Below are 24321 nucleotides of genomic sequence, written 5' to 3'. Positions count from 1 at the left end.
AATTGACATGTCAATTCTTTCTGCGGATTCCGCTGCGGTCTGCCATCTCCTCTATTGTGGAGATGAAAAACCGCAGGGCAAAACCACAGGCCAATCCGCAGGTAAAACCGCAGGTCTTTTGACCTGCAGATTTACCTGCGGATTTTGCAAAATCCGCGCTGCCAAATCCGCAGAGCATTCCGCAGCGTGTGCACGTAGTCTTAGAGTGATGGACTGTACTGTCACATACCTACCCCTTAAGCCACCAATCACGCTATAACGTAGTGTGAATAGTGTTTTGCATCTTTTTATATAAATTATGATATAGTAATGTATAAAGTATAGAGTAAGACATAGGATAAGCTTTAGGACATTAAGTAGTGTGCACTATGGAATAAGTATAAGGTAGGATAGAGTGTGATAAGCATTGCAAGTGTATAGAAATGTAATGCATAGTGTATGTGAGAGACATCTGCCCAGTTACAGACTAAAAAAGAAAAAAAATGTTACAGACTGTAGAGTCAGATATAGTTAAAGTTTGGGACTAGCCCATAGTAGGAGGTGTAACTCCCAGTAAAAAGGGATTGCTACTTGATAGTTTGTTAACTGAGGTGCCAGGGTCAAGTTCAAGGTGCAGTGGGATAATAGCAAAAGTGAGAACCTAATGTTCTCGGCAGCACAAGGCCTTATAAAATCCCTATGAACATTCCTGCAACGTCCGGAGCTCAAGGCTTGATACAAGCCCTACAAAGAGCAACTCCTCCCCTAGTATACAGAGGAAGATGGATGTGGAACCGCATGAGTGGGAAGTAACAAATCTCATAAGTACTTCGGAAACAGACTGGGAATCCCTGCTGCTGACAGGATCAGTGAGCATAGGAATAGTCCGGGAAGAACAGATAGAAATACTGAAAAGGTACTTTACTAAGGAACTAGAAATAAGAAGTGTTGTGCCCGATATTGTGTGTTACAATATGATGAACTTGAACTCTCCAGTAAACTTTTGAGTGTTGAAACGAACTTGGTGTCCCCTGAGTTATGTGCGGGGGCTCCTGAAAATTGAGGCCTGGAGATAGCGGAGGCCTGCTGCCTACTGATAGTGAGTGTAATGCACCCAACACATGCCAGCACATTGGGACTAAGACATAACTTTTCTGTAAAATGCCGAGCCGTTATGGAACAGCAGCTTGCCCACGACTAGCGCCCTCTGGGAGTTTGCAGAGGGCCTCATACTGTGCTTGGTGGGCAGTGTGGGGGCCATGAAAGTGATATCATGCTGTGAATCGACCTCACTAGAAGCTAGGGATGGGTGAACCCGAACTGTAAAATTCTGGAACTGTACCGAACACATAGTTACAAGGTCCCGAACACGTGTTTCCGTGGGAAGCCCGTGTTACAGTTTGAGTCCAGAACCCCCCTCGCCCCATCCCATATCTGTAAAGTCCAAGTTCGGGGTTCAGAAGCAAGTTCGCGTCATCTCCGGCCCCGAGCTCAAACTTTACAAAAAAACGGGTGAACCTGCCGATCCCAATCATTGGGGGGTTCGCCCATCACTAGAAGCAATATTTCTGTGCCCCACAGTATGTATCCCTCTTTCCTTACTTTCAAAGTTAGGAGGTATGTGGGATCAGCTACCATATATGACAGGTTTTGGTTCTTACCTGGACTGAATCACAGATGACTGGGTTTATCTCATACTGTGTGTTACTATCACTCTGGTTATCTGGGAGAACATGTCTCCTCTCAGTCCGAGGAGTAATGGTCGTGAGGGCAGGACGAGGGGTGTTCTGCTTGTGTACAATATCCGTACCATTGCCAAAGGCATAGATGGCATTTCCTGGAGATATAATGTGAAATGTTAGTCTATCTATCTATCTATCTATCTATCTATCTATCTATCTATCTTTTTATTATCTATTTATCTATTATTTATCTATCTATTATCTATTTATTATCTCTCTATCTAACTATCATCTATCATATAACTACAGTATTTATTAATCTATCTATTATCTATCTATCTATCTATCTATCTATCTATCTATTATCTATCTATCTATCATCTATCTTTCTATCTATTATCTATTTATCTTTCTATCTATCTTTCTATCCATTATCTATCTATTGTCTATCTATCTATTATCTATCATCTATTATTTATCTACAGTATATCTATCTATTATCTATCTATCTTTCTATCTATCTATTATCTAACTATTATCTATCTAGTTATCTATCATCTATTATTTATCTATCATCTATCTATCTATCTATCTATCTATCTATCTATCTATCTATCTATTATCTACAGTTGTGGCCAAAAGTATTGACACCACTGCAATTCTGTCAGATAATACTCAGTTTCTTCCTGAAAATGATTGCAAACACAAATTCTTTGGTATTATTATCTTCATTTAATTTGTCTTAAATGAAAAAACACAAAAAGAATTGTCCTAAAGCCAAATTGGATATAATTCCACACCAAACATAAAAAAGAGGGTGGACAAAAGTATTGGCACTGTTCGAAAAATCATGTGATGCTTCTCTAATTTGTGTAATTAACAGCACCTGTAACTTACCTGTGGCACCTAACAGGTGTTGGCAATAACTAAATGACACTTGCAGCCAGTTGACATGGATTAAAGTTGACTCAACCTCTGTCCTGTGTCCTTGTGTGTACCACATTGAGCATGGAGAAAAGAAAGAAGACCAAAGAACTGTCTGAGGACTTGAGAAACCAAATTGTGAGGAAGCATGAGCAATCTCAAGGCTACAAGTCCATCTCCAAAGGCCTGAATGTTCCTGTGTCTACCGTGCGCAGTGTCATCAAGAAGTTTAAAGCCCATGGCACTGTGGCTAACCTCCCTGGATGTGGACGGAAAAGAAAAATTGACAAGAGATTTCAACGCAAGATTGTGCGGATGTTGGATAAAGAACCTCGACTAACATCCAAACAAGTTCAAGCTGCCCTGCAGTCCAAGGGTACAACAGTGTCAACCCGTACTATCCGTCGGCGTCTGAATGAAAAGGGACTGTATGGTAGGAGACCCAGGAAGACCCCACTTCTTACCCCGAGACATAAAAAAAGCCAGGCTGGAGTTTGCCAAAACCTACCTAAAAAAGTCTAAAACGTTTTGGAAGAATGTTCTCTGGTCAGATGAGACAGAAGTAGAGCTTTTTGGGCAAAGGCATCAACATAGAGTTTACAGGAGTAAAAAAGAGGCATTCAAAGAAAAGAACACGGTCCCTACAGTCAAACATGGTGGAGGTTCCCTGATGTTTTGGGGTTGCTTTGCTGCCTCTGGCACTGGACTGCTTGACCGTGTGCATGGCATTATGAAGTCTGAAGACTACCAACAAATTTTGCAGCATAATGTAGGACCCAGTGTGAGAAAGCTGGGTCTCCCTCAGAGGTCATGGGTCTTCCAGCAGGACAATGACCCAAAACACACTTCAAAAAGCACTAGAAAATGGTTTGAGAGAAAGCACTGGAGACTTCTAAGGTGGCCAGCAATGAGTCCAGACCTGAATCCCATAGAACACCTGTGGAGAGATCTAAAAATGGCAGTTTGGAGAAGGCACCCTTCAAATATCAGGGACCTGGAGCAGTTTGCCAAAGAAGAATGGTCTAAAATTCCAGCAGAGCATTGTAAGAAACTCATTGATGGTTACCGGAAGCGGTTGGTCGCAGTTATTTTGGCTAAAGGTTGTGCAACCAAGTATTAGGCTGAGGGTGCCAATACTTTTGTCTGGCCCATTTTTGGAGTTTTGTGTGAAATGATCAATGTTTTGCTTTTTGCTTCATTCTCTTTTGTGTTTTTTCATTTAAGACAAATTAAATGAAGATAATAATACCAAAGAATTTGTGTTTGCAATCATTTTCAGGAAGAAACTGAGTATTATCTGACAGAATTGCAGGGGTGTCAATACTTTTGGCTACAACTGTATATGTCTATTATCTATCTATCTATTATCTATCTGTCTTTCTATCTATTATCTATCTATCTATTATCTATCTATCTGTCATTTATCTATCTATTTTCTACCTATTTCCTTTGTATCATCCGTTTCCCGACAGTAAATTAATCATCTACAGATTTCACCTCTAGAGACAATGCTTTCACAAACACATTTTATCGGACCACGTTCTTTCATGCATTTCTAATGCTGGTGCATACACAAAATTGAATTATGATGAGGGTCAATGTGACTTCGATCAATCGCAATACACCTGAGACATGCATTTAAACATGTTTGTGTAGCCAAGCCTTGCGTGTAGGGAGGGCACGATACGGCGCTGATTATACCGCTGTTTTATCTAATGGATAAAGGAGAAATCAGTAAGCAATTAATGGCGGTCTGAGATCTCCCGCGTATCTGTAACATATTAGAAGATTGTGACTGTTTCCTCTGGTCTAGAAGGTAAAATAAGGATCTGCTTTTCCGTATTCCCACTCACGCAGGCAGCGGTTCTGTGTAAACTCTTTCAAGTACAGTTCACACATAGACTCCTGATCACCACTTCCACTACAAGAGCACCAAGGTCCGATGGAAACTGAATGCGGATCCGAGTCTAAGAAATTCAGAGCTACATCATATCCTAAAAGAAAAAAAACACAAAGGCAACCGATAATGGATTACGGAAATTGGTAATGCCCACTGAAGCAAGAGCAAGAAGCCGGAAAGCCAGAAACTCACCAATCAGCCCGGCATATGCTCCGAGGCAGGCTGCGTAGTTATCTCGTACACAGCCGCTCACAGACTGAGGAGAACTCTGACAGTTGGTAACGAAATCCGCCAATCTGGATCTACATGTCATAAAAAGAAAATATAATGATTTATCACATGCACTATGGAAATTATTAAATGTTAAAAGCCTAATGTGGTTTTCATTGTCCTGCAAGGATCCATATATTAAATATTGCACTGAAGGGAGAAGAAAGGAGACAAATGGGGCTATACATTCTATCAGACCTCCTGATGAAGCCGAGGATTGGTGAAACATGCATCAAGGTTATAGGCGACCTCTTGGGCTCACTATTTTCCACACTTGACCCTTTGTTTAATCAAAGGGTCAAGTGTGGAAAATAGTGAGCCCAAGAGGTCGCCTATAACCTTGATGCATGTTTTCACCAATCCTCGGCTTCATATATCTATTTACTGCTTTGGCTTCCTATATGGGTGTCATCTATAATTCTCTGTTCATGTTATATATCATACTATTTATTTTGAGGCATATACTTTTTTTGATGCAATATAGCTATAACTTTTAACATGACCCGTACTGGGGGAGGGTATGTTTTTTTCTCTGTAATTGGCTTTTTTATGTGCCCTATTACGTATTTTACCTGTTTCCTTTCTCCTATGTATGTCGTTTTTTAGTCTTGTTTCTCCTATATTATTGACTATTTCTTCTAGCATTTATGATTTTTTGTGTAATTGTGGAATGACTTAATAATTTTATTATCTATTTAAATTTGTTTTGTCCCTTCGATTTTTGTGTTTATTATTTTGTAATATTTGGCCTTTAGGATATTGGTTCAGTTCTTATGTACTAGGGGATGTATTATATCACGTTCTGGAGGACTTTAAAAAAAAAAAAAAAAGCTGACAAGATCTTGAGATGTCGATACTGATCCTGGAAGCTCAAATTCCAACTTTGTTTTGACACTGTAGAGAATGTCTTGTCCTCTCTGTTTATTGGTGATGTGTAAGAAGGGGGCTGGCTGATTTACTCATTGGAATACATAAGCCAGACCCTGCCACCAGGGTTAGCCATGGCTGAGAAGGATGTTGGCTTAGCTATTGAAATGAGACAGACGACTAATCCGCTTTATAGACATCACCGGCCCAGGGGAGGTTGAAGGAAGCTGTCTTGCGTATCAAAAGTTGAACAAAACCAAAGAAATGAGCTGGAACATACATATGGTAGTAAAAGAGTAATATGTCGCTGTAAATTCACCCTATGGCCATTTTTAACCTAAGTTTTTGTCTGTTTAAAATGGCCACAGTGTGAATTTTCACCTACACATTGGACTTATACCAACATATGTTCCAGCTCATTTCTTTGATTTTGGTTTTAGTTTTTTGCACAGGGTTGTGGCTCCTCCTTTTTGGGCTGGGCATTTATGTAGCTTCCCATGGTCAGGTGTCTGGACAGTTAGGCCTAGGTCAAGCTCTGCTCCATCTATTTTGAGGACCATCCCGATTGGGGTCACCTTGTCGCGGTGGGATGGTTTTTACCCTTTTTTGACCAAAATAGTGCTAACTAAGTACCCTATGTTATTTACCTGTACCTTTACTATTTATTTACTTGCTCATTTTGTTTTTATCTTAAGGTCTGTATCAAAAGTTGAGCTGATATATTGAGATTAGGGAATTTTGCTTAATTTAAATATATGAGAATAATTTTAGTATTTTTTTTTACTTTACTCGTAGTAGTATATTTTATTTTCTAACCGTAACGCCCCATTTCATATGTACTGCATTACTCGTGACAGTAAATTTAGGGATATGGGTAAGAATGGTGGGAATAGGAACAAATCACTAGACACAAGATGTGGAGAAGGCACGAGCGTAAATGAAGTCAGAGTATAATGAGGTATGTACCTATGTATTACTGTATTCATTGTGCCATTTTACAGTGATGATGCCAATTGGCGTTTGTCCAATATTAATATTGGGCTTGTCATGTTATGATGGGGGAATCTTTACAGCAGGAGTTTTTCGATAAAGTTATACACAGTAAGGAATTGTGTTTGCATCCATGTGCATTGACTATGGTCAAGGGATATTATTAAGTGATGGCGCATTGTTAAACTATGCCATCACTTTAGGATCAGTGGAGATCCATCCTCTTGGACTTCACCTTTCTTGAGGTGCTGTTTCCTCAATCAACAGATTCCCGGATTTCCACGTGGAAGGTCTGCAGTGTTAGGGTATGTGCACACAACGTCTTTCAGATGCCGGCGTACCCACTGAGTTTTGCAAAAGGCACTTCATGAAAACACCTTCAGTATTTTTCACGAAGTGTCTTATTTTGCGTCTTTTGCGGCGGCTTTGCATGTAGGTACTACACAGTGAGCGGCTTCTAAGCGTAAGCCGCAGGATAAACGGACCTGGCACTTTTTTTTAACCGCGCTGTAGCATTGGAAACCTGAAGCGCTTAAAGAAAGTACAAAAATACTGAACAAGTCTTCTACTAGATATTAGAAAAAAATAAGACATTAGAACAAACTTTTTGACAGTGAAGTTGATCAGTGAGTGGAACAGGCTACCACGAGAGGTGGTGAGTTCTCCAATGGAAGTCTTCAAACAGAGGCTGGACAGACATCTGTCTGAGATGGTTTAGTGAATGCTCAGTGCAGGGGTTGGACACGATGACCTTGGAGGTCCCTTCCAACTGTAATATTCTATAGTTCTATGCACGGCAAGCCGTTGTGACATTGTGGTGTGTATTTCCATTCTTTTTGGTAGTTCTTCAGTTCTTTTTCAGGCTGGTTACAGGTGGACTCTTCCTGATGTTGTGTGTACATTCCCTAATAGCATTTTTTACGTCCTACATAGACATACTCTTACATATAGCTGGATCTTGTACAACTGCCTCCCCATAGGTTAATGCACCAAAAATGGCTTTGGGGGTGTACACACCCGGTACTCCCTGGCTACCACGACCATTGTTGGCTTATTCAGTAGGGACAAGTAATACACTCTTTGTTCATGTTGCATATCCTAATGCCACCAAAAAGTTATCTGATAGGAAGAAGAGATCTGGAAAGAGATGACCGATCAGAAGTCTAGAAGATGCCAATCCCTATGATTATTATCTTATCTTTAAGTCTTAAAAGGGTTATTCGTGCCTTAGACATTGGTGACCTATCCTCAGATTGGCACCTGGCACCCCGAAGCTCCAGTTTTGGCCAGATGTACACAGTGTACAGAGCCATAACATCACAGCTCCGGGCACTGTGTAGTAGTCGTTCTCAGGTATTGCCACTCAACTCCTATTGAAGTGAAAGGGATAGGTCATACATATCTAAGTCCTGGAAAGGCAGAAGAGATTTGAACAATAATATTGGAATATCCACATGTTTACAACGTGCCACCTTACCTGCAAACTGGCTCCTGTCTACAGGTGGCCCACACCTCCAAGCAGTTGGGGACTTCGGGGCGATTAAAGGAGCAGCTTGGCACTGTGGTCTGGCGGCGTCTCTCCGCACACGGCTTGTCCCCACAGGGACAGAACAGAAGGGGGTAGGTCAGATTTGAAGGGATGCGCTCCATGAAGGTACGCAGGCTCTTGTGACACTTACGACGGAAACATGGCACATCTTCCATTGTGTTGCAGACGGAGATGAAATTGGAGCGTAATTTTTTGCACGCGTCATTGACGTTGCAGAACTTTGCTGCATCCAAGCAGGCATTTTGCTTCATGATGGCCGCCTCTGTGCCTGTAGGTTGTAAGAGGGGAGATTCTTGAGAAAATATTAACTAAATATATATAGACAATAAGCCTTATTATCTGGTGTGCAATAACAATTGCCTCTCACTGGGCAGATGCCATGGTCATCCCATTCGGTGACGCTTTTTGTGTCCATCAGAGAAGAGAATGCTTTGGTGCCTGGTTGGCCAGTTTGATCTCACCCACATGCTATAGAAACTCCACTATGCTAAGAGTTTTATCTTCTCGAAATAAAAAAAGTAAAATTTTCACTCAATGACTACGAGCAGAGATCATGACCTCAATAGAAGAAGAGGCAATTTTTTTTTTTAATTACCGTAACTTGTTCCAACGTTTGCTGTAAATCGTGCAAAAAAAAAAACGGTTGCGACTTGTCTGTGCCAAAAGTGCACAAAAAAATAGTTTTGTGCAACACGCTTGGAAAAAAAATTGAAAAAAGGACTTGGTCACTTTGAAGGATGTCTGTATGTAACTGAAATATTTATAGGGTTAGCATGAAAGAAAGAAAAAAAATCATCACCGTACTTAGTCATTGAACACGTCATCATCAGGAGTGCCATTCCATTGCAGGTAACCCACAGAAAATGGCCATAAGGAAAAAAAAAGGGGAGGGGAGAGGCACATCCATTCCGCAGCGTGTGCACGTAGCCTTACTGTTGCTCACCAGAGTTAATAGATGCCAAGCGAAAGATGTCTGATAAGCGGGAGGTCACTGGTTCATATGGTGACGACTCATAAAACTCATCCCCTGCGGAGACAAATCGGAATTATTGCAACCTTTCACAATGTTCACTGTCCATTCTCCTCTGTAGCATACAGTTATAACCAAGGACCTTTCACTTGTGAAACTCAGCCTTAAAGGGCTTGACTGTCACTTGTAAATGCATGTTTTGGGTGATAAAATCATTTTTGCAATTCGGTTTTATTAACATTTTGTTTTTATTTCTTGGCTTTTACAGGCTTTTTGTTTCCCTGCTCATTCAACTTTGATGTGGTCTGTGGTCATAAATCAGCTGAGAGGAGCTCAAAAGAGATGAGGTAGAGGAGTTAGAAATTCTCCGATTGGACTGTCATAATGAGATCACCGATGGATTCTTAGTTAACCCATCCTCAGCCCGTAATAGACAGTGGCTATAGAAGACAAATTGTACAAATTTTTTCACGAAATCCAATTACAAAAATGTTTTTTAGCCACATTTGAGTAAGAAAAAAAAAATGTTTAAGTCGCCGTACATTTGCGAGTTAAAGGGAATCTGTCAGTAGGATCACCCCTCCTAAGCCGTTTATACATGCATGTAGGTCATAGAAAGCGGAATAAAATTATACCTTAATTAACTGCGATGTGATGTCTTATTCCAGAGAAATCCACATTTTTCTTAATATATAAATAAGCTGTTAAGATCTATGGGTGGGACATAGATTTTGCTGAGAATCTACCTCCAAAGCTTATATTGTAAATGTAAAGGGTCATTACCAGTGTGAGACATGTAGTGACTGACAGTCTGCTCGCCTAACCTACATGTCTCACACTGGTAATGCCCCCTTTCATTTATAATAAGCTCTGGAGGCAGATTCTCAGGGAGATCTATGTCCGGCCCATAGATCTTAACAGCTCATTACATATTAATAAAAATGTGGCTCTCTCTGGAAGAAGACATCGGATCGCAGATGTCATGGCATCATTTCATTCAGTTTTCTATGCCCAAGTGCCCATATAGACGGCTTAGGAGAATTGATCCTACTGACAGATTTCCTTTGAAATATTAAGAGAGGTTCAACAGTTCAACGTTCCCCCATGGTTTGGGATCAAGCTATGGGACTTACATCTTTTAGGTATCTAAAGCATATCCCAGACATATGCTGTAAAGTAGTACTTAAGTTTATTTTTTTTTAAAAACCTAGCCGTTAGTGGGAGTCAGAGAGCTTGAACCTCTACCAGAGATACATATTTTACCTATCCATTAGATAGTTGATAGAAGTTTTTTGGCAAGGATATGATATCCTTTATGGGAGTGCTGCAACTAACGGAGGACCCTTCTCAATATTGGGGAATTGTGACTTACAATAACACAATAACAAAAATGAGTCAGAAGACATTCAGGCATTGCCATGCCTGCTGCATTTTTGGGAGTATAGACTTCTTCTCACCATCTGTCAGGCCAGCATGTATCCCCCAGTAGACCTGCAGACACTGGAGCTCCTTCTTCATTCCTCTTCGACAGCGGCACATGTAGAGGGCGCTTTCCTGAAGCACTTCCAGAGCAGTCTTACATTCCTGGCTGGATAGGAGGACATCCCGATCCCTCCCTGCTAGACACTGCCGCAGTGTGCGGAGTCTAGAGCTGCAGGACTGGTCAGTAACACATTGCTCGTTAGCTTGGAGGCAGTCTGTGTGAGCCCAGGATGCTGATGGAGACCCAGAGAGAGCAAGGCTGATCTGAGCTGAAAGGAGACATGACTATGTTAGTGGATGAACTCTAACATATCAGATCCGCTAGACCAAACAGGAAACCATACACATCAGGTGAATGTCGAATAAACTGATATATGGTGAGACCAGCTCATAGAGTTGGGCAAAATGATTTGTATGACCCTGGTTTAGCGGTCACATCGGTAGTCCCTGCTTTTACCTGCCGGCATCTTTGGCGCCTCTCTTGATTTGTATGCCCAGCGCAATATCATGAGTATGTCACGCGGCAACAATGATGTCATGCCAGTGTCATGGGCAGGGCTGTGGAGTCGGTAAGCCAAACCTGCGACTCCGACTCCTCAATTTCCCTTACACCGACTCCAACTCCTACTCCAACTCCACAACTCCGACTCCCACATATATTGCTTATATTTAAGTGAAAAATTTATTGTAGTACAATCTGAACATCAGACATTTAATCATTTTTATGATACAATAATCAGGATATTTAGATAGAACATAATATATATTTATTGGAATACAACTTTAGAACACAAAAAACTGTAAGAAATTGTAAATATGTAATACACTATGAAATATCGATTACATATTTACAGTACAGACCAAAAGTTTGGACACACCTTCTCATTCAAAGAGTTTTCTTTATTTTCATGACTATGAAAATTGTAGATTCACTCTGAAGGCATCAAAACTATGAATTAACACCTGTGGAATTATATAAGTAACAAAAAAGTGTGAAACAACTGAAAATATGTCTTATATTCTAGGTTCTTCAAAGTAGCCACCTTTTGCTTTGATTACTGCTTTGCACACTCTTGGCATTCTCTTGATGAGCTTCAAGAGGTAGTCACTGGAAATGGTCTTCCAACAGTCTTGAAGGAGTTCCCAGAGATGCTTAACACTTGTTGGCCCTTTTGCCTTCACTCTGCGGTCCAGCTCACTCCAAACCATCTCGATTGGGTTCAGGTCTGGTGACTGTGGAGGCCAGGTCATCTGGCGCAGCACCCCACCACTCTCCTTCTTGGTCAAATAGCCCTTACACAGCCTGGAGGTGTGTTTGGGGTCATTGTCCTGTTGAAAAATAAATGATGGTCCAACTAAACGCAAACCGGATGAAATAGCATGCCGCTGCAAGATGCTGTGGTAGCCATGCTGGTTCAGTATGCCTTCAATTTTGAATAAATCCCCAACAGTGTCACCAGCAAAGCACCCCCACACCATCACACCTCCTCCTCCATGCTTCACGGTGGGAACCAGACATGTAGAGTCCATCCGTTCACCTTTTCTGCGTTGCACAAAGACACGGTGGTTGGAATCAAAGATCTCAAATTTGGACTCATCAGACCAAAGCACAGATTTCCACTGGTCTAATGTCCATTCCTTGTGTTCTTTAGCCCAAACAAGTCTCTTCTGCTTGTTGCCTGTCCTTAGCAGTGGTTTCCTAGCAGCTATTTTACCATGACGGCCTGCTGCACAAAGTCTCCTCTTAACATTTGTTGTAGAGATGTGTCTGCTGCTAGACCTCTGTGTGGTATTTACCTGGTTTCTAATCTGAGCTGCGATTAACCTGCTATTTCTGAGGCTGGTGACTCGGATTAACTTATCCTCCGCAGCAGAGGTGACTCTTGGTCTTCCTTTCCTGGGGCGGTCCTCATGTGAGCCAGTTTCTTTGTAGTGCTTGATGGTTTTTGCCACTGCACTTGGGGACACTTTCAAAGTTCTCCCAATTTTTCGGACTGACTGACCTTCATTTCTTAAAGTAATGATGGCCACTCGTTTTTCTTTACTTAGCTGCTTTTTTCTTGCCATAATACAAATTCTAATAGTCTATTCAGTAGGACTATCAGCTGTGTATCCACCAGACTTCTGCACAACACAACGGATGGTTCCAACCCCATTTATAAGGCAAGAAATCCCACTTGTTAAACCTGACAGGGCTCACCTGTGAAGTGAAAACCATTTCCGGTGACTACCTCTTGAAGCTCATTAAGAGAATGCCAAGAGTGTGCAAAGCAGTAATCAAAGCAAAAGGTGGCTACTTTGAAGAATCTAGAAAAAATACATACATTATTTTCAGTTGTTTCACACTTATTTCTAATTATATAATTCCACATGTGTTAATGTGGTGTTTGCAGGTACGCAGGATGCAGTGACAAGTCGCAAGACAACCTGGTGCTTTCTAAAATAACTTTTATAAGACTGAGGGAACTTTCCTCAGTCACGACTTCAACAACCAAAAAAAGGGGTAACACGTGTTGCCCTCGCAGGGGCTCTAGACAAGCAAACACCAAAGAGTAGAACACGACTACTTCCGGCAATAGCCAGTCACTATAGGGCCGCGGTTTGGCCGACTACGGGTCCTTAATTGAAAAGTCAACTTAGCTGCTGTCCAGACGTCCCTCGCCGTTCGGGTTGGTGGTCTTTCGGCGTAGTAGTTGCTGGGCCCAGTTGCTGAGGCGTTATCGGAGTCTTCGCGCCCTCCGGCGCGCAGGCGACACTGGGGCCCCACAGGGCCCGGCGAAGTCCTTGCACAGGTGGGCCACAGCCCCCGGACAGGGGCCAGCGGCAACGATGTGCGGTGGCGGATGACAGGCCACCTGCGCAGCTAACGGCTGCGACGAGGAGTCCGCGGTCAGCAGAGGCCCGGCCCCTGCTGCGGGCCTGAGCGGGATGGTGGTGACCGCCGACGGCACGGTAATTGCTGCGGCCACGGGCGAGCACGGGGCGGCTGCGGGCATCGGGGAACAAGCCGCAGTCACGGGCAGGGGAGAGGCGGCAGCAGTCGCGGGTGACCGCGGGTAGGCCGCAGCCGCGGGCTGAGAGGAGGCGGCAACGGCCGCGAGTTGGACTGGGGCCGCTGTGGCCGCGGGCTGGAGCAGGGCAGCAAGTCTTGGACGATCCCCTTGGCACCGTCCCTCTGGAGTCCTCAGTGAGCGTCCTTTCTCACACTGGTTAGTCGCTTTAGCTTCCCTTCTCTCCCACGCTCTCCTGCAGTCTCTGTCCGGTCTGCTGACTCATCATCCGGGGAATTCCCCGCCTCCTTTATACTGGTCCCTCCCCCAGCCCATCTGTCTGTCAGAACGATCCGTTTTTGAATCCTGTCCCCCCGGAACAGTTTCCCCCGGAACCCGGATGACGGCTCCTTTGATTCCGGCCCAGACACTCGACGGGGGCCGTTCCTCCCACACTCCCCCGCCCTGTATGCTCGCCAGTCCTCGGGCAAGGGTTTTTGTAGACCTGGGTTAGTCTTTTGAGACGACAGTCCTTGTCGCCATACGAACTGGTACTGTTCATAACGTTCAGGGGGTTTGCCAGCTGTTGACCGCTCAGAGCATCGAAGCTCGGGTGTAGTGGAGTCTTCTGGGGTGGTGGAAGGTGGTCGACTAGTTGGTTCTAGTGGGATTTCCGGGTCTACGGTAGTGCCACTGCTGGGGCGCCTCGCAGATATTACAGGGAAGTCCTCTATGTCATCCAGGTCCCAGACCATAGGCAGGGGGTCAGGGACCTGGGGGGTCGGTTTGGATCGCGGGGGATCGGTAGACGTACATGGTCATAACATGTTACGGTGCACAACCCGAGTGAGAGGCGCGTTGTTTCCTTCAGATTGTATTTCGTAAATAGGTCCGTCGGGGCTTATTCGGCGCAACACTCGGTACGGGTTTACCTCCCACCGGGGTTCTAACTTGTTTTGGGGGCGTTGATCAAGTACAAGTACCCGATCCCCAGCTTGAAAGTCAATGGGTGGAGGTAGTGCTCCCCCTTGGTGTTCTAGATCCTGGAACTTCGTATGGACGATACGGTGGAGGGTCTGCAGCCGATGCCGGTGGTTTCGGACCCACTAGGATACCCCGGTCCAGGGTTGTGGTTCCTCCGGGTTCAATTCCATCTCCTTAATGCCTTTGCCTTCTCGTCCGAACAGCAATGAGTAGGGGGTGTAACCAGTCACTTGATGCACCTGATTGTTATACACCCACACCAGCTCGGGGACATATTCAGGCCAGCGGGCCTTGCAGTCGCTCTCTAGGGTGCGCAGCATTTGGATTAGCATACGGTTGAATCGCTCGCAAGCTCCATTTCCCTGCGGGTGGTATGGCGTAGTCCGCGATTTATCGATACCGTAAAGATAGTGTAGCTCTTCCATGACTTTTCCTAGGACGCACGCCCCTTGGTCCGAATGTTTTCATTGTGGACAACTGTACACTTGAATAAAGTTCGTACAAATTGCATAGGCGGCCGACTCTGCTGTTTGGTCTCGGGTGGGGGTGACCACGGCAAACTTGGTGAAATGGTCCACCATAACGAGGCAATGTGCATACCCCTGATAGGCAGGACCTATGGTTAGATAGTCCACCGTATGAAGCTCCAGAGGGGCTGATGTTACAATAGTTTGCACCGGGGCTCGTTGCGCAGGGGGTTTAGCAAGCTCACATGAATGGCAGGTTCGACAAACTTCTTCTACAGCAGCGTGCAAGCGTGGGTGGTACACTATCTGCTGTAGCCATTGTAAAGTCTTTTGAGCACCAAAATGAGCCCCTTTTTCATGGGCTTCCTGGGCCAGTTGGTTGAGATGGGCTCCGGGCACGACCACCTGCCATATCGTAGCTGACGTGGTTCGTGACGTGGCTTTTCGATATAAAAGTCCTTTTTTGATGGCTAGCTTTTCCCACTGGCGCAACATCAGCAACATATCTTGGGTCAAAGTCTGTCTTTGCGAGCCCGTGGGCAATTTACCGGTGGCCACCCATCGGCACAGGAGTCCAATTTCTGTATGTTCTTACTGCTGCTGGATCCAGTTGTCGCGGGGCTGTTCCAACATCCCTCCTAGGAGTCCCAGATGAGGCGCTACCTGCGCGTTGATTGTAGGCGCGGGGGTGGTGAGGGCGAACGGCGTCTCATCTGCCTCTAATTCGTCATCTCGACTTCTCCCTGGGGTGGTGTGTCGGATTCTGGAGAGTGCGTCGGCGTGCACGTTTTCAGCTCCCCGTTTGTAGATGATCTTATAATTGAATTTGGCCATCCGAGCCACCCACCGTTGCTCGAGGGCCCCCAGTTTGGCGTTCTCCAAATGGGCCAACGGGTTGTTATCGGTCCGCACTACTACCTCGGAGCCCGCCAGATACTCTGCGAATCACTCCGTCATTGCCCACACCACCGCGAGGAGCTCGAGCTTAAAGGAGCTGTAATTGTCCGGGTTGCGTTCTGATTCGTGCAGCGACCGGCTACCATAGGCGATCACTCTCTCCGGCCGCCCTGCACCTGTGACAACACAGCTCCTTGTCCCTGAAGGCTCCCGTCGGTATGTAGGACGAACGGTTGCGAGAAATCCGCATATGCCAATACCGGGGTGTCCGAGAGCGCAGCCTTGAGATCTTGAAACGCATCCTCTTGCTGTTGCTGCCACTGGATCTTCCGACCATTCGCCCCGGCGGGAGCCCCCTTCAGCAGGTCCTGCAGGGCTCGAGCTCGGCGTGCAAAATTTTTCACGAACCGACAGTAATAGCCGGCCAGCCCCAAGAAGGCCCGCACGTCTTTCACCGTCTCGGGGGTAGGTCACCCCTGGACGGCAGCGACCTTTTCCAGGGATGGTCGGACACCCTCTGCCGAGACGGTATGCCCCAGATACTCGATTTGGGTGCGGAACAGGTGGCATTTCTGGGGCTTTACCTTTAACCCGTACTTCTGCAGCTGGCCGAGCACCTGCCCCAACTGCTTCAGGTGGTCCTCGAACGTGGCAGAGTAGATGATAATATCGTCCAGGTATATCAACGTGGCTTCAAAGTTGAGGTCTCCTAGACACCGCTCCATCAACCGCTGGAAAGTTCCTGGGGCGTTGGCCAGCCCAAACGGCATCCGATTGAACTCGAACAGTCCCATGGGAAGGATGAATGCTATCTTGGCCCTCTTCCTCCGACATCGGCACCTGCAAGTACCCACTGGCCAGGTTAAAGGTTGAAAAGTATGTTGCGTTCCCCAGGACAGACAGAGACTCTTCTATGCGGGGCAGTGGATACGAATCCTTGATGGTGCAGGCGTTCAACTTCCGATAATCCACGCAAAAACGCAATGTGCCATCTTTCTTCTGAACCAGGACAATAGGGGCCACCCAAAGGCTTTGGCTCTCTCGTATGACCCCCTTCTGAAGCATTTGGGCTAACAGAGTTTTCACTTCCTGGTATCGCTGCCGGATGGGGGCCGCTCCTGCCGCCGTGGGGATCCCATGCGTGATGGCCTTGGTACATCCGAAGTCGTCCTCGTGGCTGGCGAAGACACTGTAAAATTGTCCAAGAAGTGTCTCTACTTGGAGAAGCTGGGCTGGCGCTAGGCCGGACAGTTCGGCCTGCATTCTCTCCAGGATGACTCGACCTTTTTCTTGGGTCGAGGATGCAGCAGCCTGTTGGGTTTGTACCGTCACTGCCTAGGGATCTTCGGGTTGCACCATCAACTGGACCGCGGGGTCCGGCAGCATCTCCTCCAATGGCCTCACTAGTTTGGCCATCTCGGCCCGGGGCTTCAGGGCAATATCCTGATCTTCCAGGTTGACACAATGTACCAAGGCAGTCCCGTCCCGCACTGTGGCCAGGGAGCGGGCCACCAGGATGCCAGGGTGCAGGCGCTCCGAGTAACATGGTTCCACCTGCACCTCCACGCCCTCCAGTGGTATCGGGGCGCGGATCGGCAGAGTCACCACCGTCTGCCCCAGAGGAAGCACGAGCGGAGGGGCCGCCGGTGCAATGACCTTGCCCAGCGCCTCACCCTCCTGACACTCCTGGAGCACTTGCGCCTCCCGCAACAACCGCTGGAAGACTTGCCCCTGGGCCGTGCGAGAACCCCACTGACTTAGGCTGGTTTCACACTTGCGTTTTTTTTTGCGCTGCTTTTTAGCGCAAAAAAAGCATGCGTTTTTTCCCCCTATCTTTTACATGGGTGCGCATAGGTGCGCATACACATGCGTTTGTATGCGCATGCGTTTTTTTGTAGTGTGCGCTCGGGTGCACAAAATGCATTCTGTTGCACACGTATGCGCAAAACATGCGTTTTTTTTAAAAACGCACCAAACCCTCAAAAAAACGCACACAAATGCATGATGCATTTTTTCATGCGTTTGTGTGCGCAAAAAACGCACCGCAAAAAAGCGCAAGTGTGAAAGTAGCCTTAGGGTCTCCTGCGTGGTATCGTTGAGGAGTAGATTGCCGAACTCCCGCAGTATGTTCATGCCCGAGATGATCGGATGACGGTCGTTACTCTCTCCTTGGGTTAGGACCACTCTCCGGCGACCGAGGGATTTTCCACACAATGTCATCTGAAGCCACACCACCCCGGCGACAGGTACCGGCAGTTGGTTTGCGGCCACTAGTCGTATCATGGGCCCCCACTGGGGCCTTGCCGCTTCCGAGAAATGCTGCCGAACGTATGTTGCTGGCATGGTCGTCACCTGCGACCCCGTATCCACTAGGCACCGCACAGCATGACCCTCAACTTCGACCCATACTAATGGGCACTTTGCGACCAGTTCTTCGGGACTTCCACCACCCCTCGTTGTGGCTTCCGGCTCCGAGCAGCGTCCCCCATGCCCGGAGCCCTCTAGTTTAATGTTCGCCGGGGTGGGTATCTCCCACGCCGCGGACACTCCCATGCGAAGTGGCCCAGTTCTCCACACTCATAACACCGGGGCGGTGAGGCTTGGCCACCCCGGGTATTGTGAGGCCCCCAAGGCCCGGAATTGTAGCCAGGTCAGCCGGGCGCAGGCTCTGTTCTCTTCTTCACTTCAGCCAGCTCACCCCGGATACTCTTCAGTTCCTGTCTCATTTCCTCAATCCATTGAGGTTCTTCGACCACGCTTACGGAGGACTCCATGCTCCGGGCCTTCCCCACAGGTGCCGTCATCCCCTGCTCTCGCTCTCGCACCCGGGCCTGACTCCCCACTTCGGAGAAGGCTAAACGTGGGTTCACTCGGACCTGTTCCCGCATTGCCTGCTTAATTAGCGGGTCCCGGAGTCCAGTCACTAACAGGTCACGCAATGTAATGTCAATGGGCCCTACCCCCATTCCGTCCTTCCTTTCTATGGCGGTGTGTAGCTCCTGGAGGGCGTTCATATACTGGGTGATGGTCTCCCCGTCCCCCTGCATCCGACTGAACAACCAGGTTCTCAACTCCCCCACGTCTGTTGGATCCCCGTGGGTCTCTTCCAGGATCTGTAAGACCCTGGCGAAGGTGTTGCGACGCCCCGGGGGTCTCAACATAACCGATTTCTGGGCCTCCCCATCCAGCGCCATAAGGGCCACCTCAGCCTCTAGATCGGGGGTCATGGGGTGCATACGAAAGAGGCCCCGCATACGTTCGGTCCAGCTCCACAATAGGGTATCGGATCCAGAAAACCGGGGCAAGTTACTTAGCATAGCCCCCAGGGAGATTCTGGAGCGGGGACCCCCATCATCCGCAGCGCCCGTGGCCCTACTCTGATCAGGCGCACCGCCATTTGCGCTCGGAGACGGCATTCTGCCGACTACGCCAAATGTCGTATTTGCAGGTACGCAGGATGCAGTGACGAGTCGTGAGACAACCTGGTGCCTTCTAAAATAACTTTTATAAGACTGGGGGAACTTTCCTCAGTCACGACTTGAACACCCAAAAAAAGGGGTAACACGTGTTGCCCTCGCAGGGGCTCTAGACAAGCAAACACCAAAGAGTAGAACACGACTACTTCCGGCAATAGCCAGTCACTATAGGGCCGCGGTTTGGCCGACTACGGGTCCTTAATTGAAAAGTCAACTTAGCTGCTGTCCAGACGTCCCTTGCCGTTCGGGTTGGTGGTCTTTCGGCATAGTAGTTTCTGGGCCCAGTTGCTGAGGCGTTGTCGGAGTCTTCACTCCCTCCGGCGTGCAGGCGACACTGGGGCCCCACAGGGCCCGGCGAAGTCCTTGGCGGGTGGGCCGCAGCCCCCTGACTGGGGCCAGCGGCAGCGATGTGCGGTGGCGGATGACAGGCCACCTGCGCAGCTAACGGCTGCAACGGGGCGTCCGCGGTCAGCAGAGGCCCGGCCCCTGCTGCGGGCCTGAGCGGGATGGTGGTGACCGCCGACGGCACGGAACTTGCTGCGGCCACGGGCGAGCACGGGGCGGCTGCGGGCGGTGGGGAACAAGCCGCAGCTACGTGCGGGGGAGAGGTGGCAGCAGTCGCAGGTGACTGCGGGTAGGCCGCAGCCGCGGGCTGAGAGGAGGCGGCGGGTTGGACTGGGGCCGCTGTGACCGCAGGCTGGAGCAGGGCAGCAAGTCTTGGACGATCCCCTTGGCACCGTCCCTCTGGAGTCCTCAGTGAGCGTCCTTTCTCACACTGGTTAGTCACTTTAGCTTCCCTTCTCTCCCACGCTCTCCTGCAGTCTCTGTCCCGGTCTGCTGACTCATCGTCCGGGGAATTCCCCGCCTCCTTTATACTGGTCCCACCCCCAGCCCATCTGTCTGTCAGAACGGTCCGTCCTCGAATCCTGTCCCCCGGGAACAGTTTCCCCCGGAACCCGGATGACGGCTCCTTTGGTTCCGGCCCGGACTCTCAACGGGGGCCGTTCCTCCCACATTAATATATATATATCAAACCTGGGGGGGGCAGAACCTCATACTGCACACCTCAGCTGCTGCAGAACCTCATACTACACACCCCTACACTTGAAAATAAAGCCTGCAACTTAAGAAGATGTGGTGATGAATGCAGTCTATTTATTCCAACTATAAATTGATCTTGATGTGTTACTGAAGACGAGCAATGCTTGTCCTGGGCGTCCTTTTGGGCAGCTATGAGGTGTACCTGACTGATGCTAAAAAAAATAGTGTTAGTCTGTGTGGTACCCGGCTTTCATTCTTTTTGGTACAGATAAGATATGGATAGACAGATATGGATAAATGGATAGATAGATAGATCAGATTTCTAATCTGCTTTTGCTATTGAGAACATTATCTATGAGCTCAAAAACCTTTCAGGTGATGCGGTTATTTAAAAAGCTGATCTGCTTTTGCAGCTGAAAAACGTATCCTAAAAAAACGCAGGAAAAACGCTGTGTGTGAATGTAGCCTTAGATCAGGAATAGAACAGCCATTTATAGGACATTTCATAACTTTCCCAAATTCCTATGAAAAAATATTCAGCACATTCTGCATTGAATTACTGTACCCAATTTATTATATAATTTTGGAGTCGGCGTCGGTCCATTTTATACCGACTCTGACTCCACCAAAATGAGCACCGACTCGGACTCCACGACTCCGACTCCACAGCTCTGGTCATGGGGATATCACGGCAGAGTAGAGTCAAACAATCGCAGTGTCTGGGGACACACACCTGCGGTAGTTAGAATGCCTTCACCGTCCTATTAGCAGTTCTGGCTTTCTTTGCTTTGGCGCTGCAGGGGTTAAACTGCTTAGTTGGACTCCTGGAGTTCTCTGTCTTGAGTTGTATTAGCTGTTCTGAGTTTGTTACTTCCAGCAGTATAAGAATCCTCCTCCTTGCTTCTGACCTTGCCAGTGATAGTTACCACTACCTGGTTTGGAGTTGAAGGAGAGAGTTCAGTGTGTGGAGTAGGCAGTTAGAGAGGTTTTCAGATTGCTTGGTAGAGTTGGTTTGCATGTTTATCCTTATCCTCTGCCATTTGATTTCTCCCTTCCTATTCCTCCACTTCCCCGCTTCCCACTCTGTTATTTTGTGAGTGTATTTGTATGATTGCAGTTTTCTTTTATCCCTGTCTGTTTACCACTGTTTGCCTAGTTAGTGTATGTCTATACACTTCAGCCTCACACCTCCCTGGTGGGGGAGGGAACACATAAGGGTAGGATAGTAACATATAGCAAGGTACAAAACCCCAGTATCTCCACAAACTGGGGTAAGTTGGGAGACAGGGATAGCCCAGGGCACTCCTAGTTCAAGGGATTAAGTAGTTGCCCGCAGTCCCTAGTGACTACGTGCCAAACCTGCTAGTTAAAAGAGGCGTTGGTAGGAGGAGGTTTGCAGGACACTGGTACCACCGGCAGCCACAGACTACTGACATGGCATCTAGACCAGGGTCCTATAGATCATTTTGCCCTTCTCTAGCACTCAACATGTAATGTTCATGGGGGTGTCCTAACTCTCCTCTGATGGCACATTTCAAGGGAAAGAATTGTCGGACACGATCCTTGGTCTCGCGGGACATGAGCCATTACCAAGGTTGACTGGCAGCCACTTCTTCCTGTTGCCAAGTGGACCTCTCAGACTATGATCTGATCTATTGGGTATCTGTTATTTTGTCCTTCAATTTCCCAAAAAATAGACCAGCATTCTGCTGTTAATCTGTGATGGATCCTCCAAATCACATGTGAATGGAGCGATTTTAAAAGCCCAATTCCTATATACCGTAATTAAAAATTAATATAACTTTATCATTACTGTTTTGATTATTTGCCATTCTCAAAATCTGAATTGAATAGAATTATTAATTGCTTGTATACAGAGGATGAAGACTTCACCGGATTCATAGCTGCCAATATTTCTTGGGACTTTTACTGACAATTCTACCAGTCCGCCTCATTTGACCCGAGAAGCCGGGAAAATCCGAGATAGTTGGCAAGCATCCTAATCATATCTTGCTCCCACGGCAGCTAGATTTAGGAATCGGAATAACTAGTCTGTCAGTCTACGGGCTGATAATCTTTACTGATACACTGTAACAAGCCCTGCAGCTGTGAGAGTCCTGTTTTCTGCTGAGGCAATGCTCTGTGAGCTCAATAAGGCAGTGTGTGCATATACAGTATCTCTCTAAAACAGGAGGGTGCCACAATTTATGCCATCCACATGCTGAGCCTTTAATAAGCGCAGCCCAATGTATGATCATTGGGGGACTTCTTAAATTTGAGTAGGGGGTGGAGGACTGCTCTTGCTTAATCATACTTCCATGGCAAAAAATAAAGTTCAGCTGTCGGCTTCTGTTGCTGTGAACGGTTCTGCGGCAATAGAATGTTTCCTGCAGCCTTCGGTCGGAATCATGTCATGGCCGCACTGGCTTACACATATTGTATAATTCGGTACATTCCCATGGCAGGATAGCCCCAGGGTTAGGATGAGATGCCATTTTTATGACTTCCCTATTAGTCAACTTGCATATATTAAACAGCGACTATGTTACAAAAAAACCTCACATCCCTTCTTAGTTCTTATGGAGAGAATCTTATTTCCATACATCTTAAAGCAAGCACTGCCTGACATTCTCAAGAGAAAACCCGTCACTTGCCATAAATATGTTGTTTTGGGGTTTTTTTGTACCTGATATGAGTGCCCCTGTTCTCCTGAATCTGGCGCTGTTTTCCTTTTGTTCCTGCGCCTCTCCATTCCCGAGATATGGCCCCCTTTTCCCTTTATATGAACCTTATTTTTCTGTGGGCGTCTTCTTTGTGGACCTCACCCAGGTGTCTAAAACCTCTATATAGGGAAGATGAGGCCATATCTCAGGAACGGAGAGTCTCAGGAACAAAAGAAAAACAGCATCGGATTCAGGAGGAGAGCCATATTTAAACCATGTAAATAAATTCTGGCAAGTATCAGGTCCTCTTAAAAGGGTTTTCCCGAAATATAGGTGTTAACTGAAAATAGGGCTCTGAAATGCCAACGGCTACTTTATTGGGAATGTGTCATCAGAAAATGATCTATTGTTTAAATAGTTTTGGAAATGTTTTTTTTTTCATATCACAATTTTTATTAAAAAAACAAAAACAAATGAGCAATCTTGCAATTCTTACAGCGGCCACAAGGGCTTTTTTTTTAGACTCTCGCCTCCTGTCCTTTCAGGAAGAGTTTACAGCAGGCTTGTTATCAGCAGAGGCAGGATAACAATGGCCTCTATAAACAGCTACTAACAACAGATGCTCCAATCCCAATAGGACTAATTCAGCTATGAAGAATCCTGTCTACCTGCGTGAAAATAGCATTGAAGTCCTATATAACTAGCACTGTTCAGCCGATCCCTATGGGGGAGCGCTGGTCACATGGAGGGTTTTGTGTAGCTCCTGCTTTCCCACACTTATGGCATTTCCCAAGGTTTGATGGATCTGAACCAGGCCTAATACACTGATATAGAAACCAAACCGTGAGCAATATCATAGGAAAGCCTACACGACTATGAGCGCAGCACACCTGGCTTATGAGACATTTTGCAGACTCTTTATTTTTCACAGTTTGCATGCACAATCCACTTTATTATTCACTTTTCACAGAAAATGATGCAATTTTTTTCAGTCCCGTCCTCTATATTAATATTAATGGATATTTGCTAGCCTCAGGTTCAATGCGTGTAAACATGGCGTTTAATTATAGGGAACGTCCATCTTGAAAAAACATTTTCCAAAAAATCATTAGGACATTTTGGGGTAAAAGAAGGGGAGTCCTCCTAAGGCAGCTCATAGATTTTAATTGGGAAGTATGTAATACTTAAGT

The 24321-nt window shown here is 46.5% G+C and overlaps 1 protein-coding gene across 1 annotated transcript in view; it reads right to left on the bottom strand.

Moving 5' to 3' along the window:
- Positions 1 to 24321, bottom strand: part of GFRA2 (GDNF family receptor alpha 2) — a 103589-nt gene that overhangs the window by 10390 nt on the left and 68878 nt on the right. Inside the window, exons 3-8 of the mRNA XM_073557123.1 lie at positions 10589 to 10882; positions 9105 to 9188; positions 8090 to 8429; positions 4678 to 4787; positions 4439 to 4579; positions 1641 to 1816 (exon numbers count right to left, since the gene is read on the bottom strand). Coding sequence (XP_073413224.1) covers positions 1641 to 1816; positions 4439 to 4579; positions 4678 to 4787; positions 8090 to 8429; positions 9105 to 9188; positions 10589 to 10882 — 1145 coding nt within the window. The remainder of the gene's footprint in view (positions 1 to 1640; positions 1817 to 4438; positions 4580 to 4677; positions 4788 to 8089; positions 8430 to 9104; positions 9189 to 10588; positions 10883 to 24321) is intronic.

Source organism: Dendrobates tinctorius, unplaced genomic scaffold, assembly GCF_039654945.1.
Source record: "Dendrobates tinctorius isolate UK_male_01 unplaced genomic scaffold, ASM3965494v1 ptg000245l, whole genome shotgun sequence".
Classification (NCBI taxonomy): domain Eukaryota; kingdom Metazoa; phylum Chordata; class Amphibia; order Anura; family Dendrobatidae; genus Dendrobates; species Dendrobates tinctorius.
The sequence above is the reverse complement of the archived record's forward strand: the minus strand, read 5'-3'. Positions and strand labels throughout refer to the sequence as shown.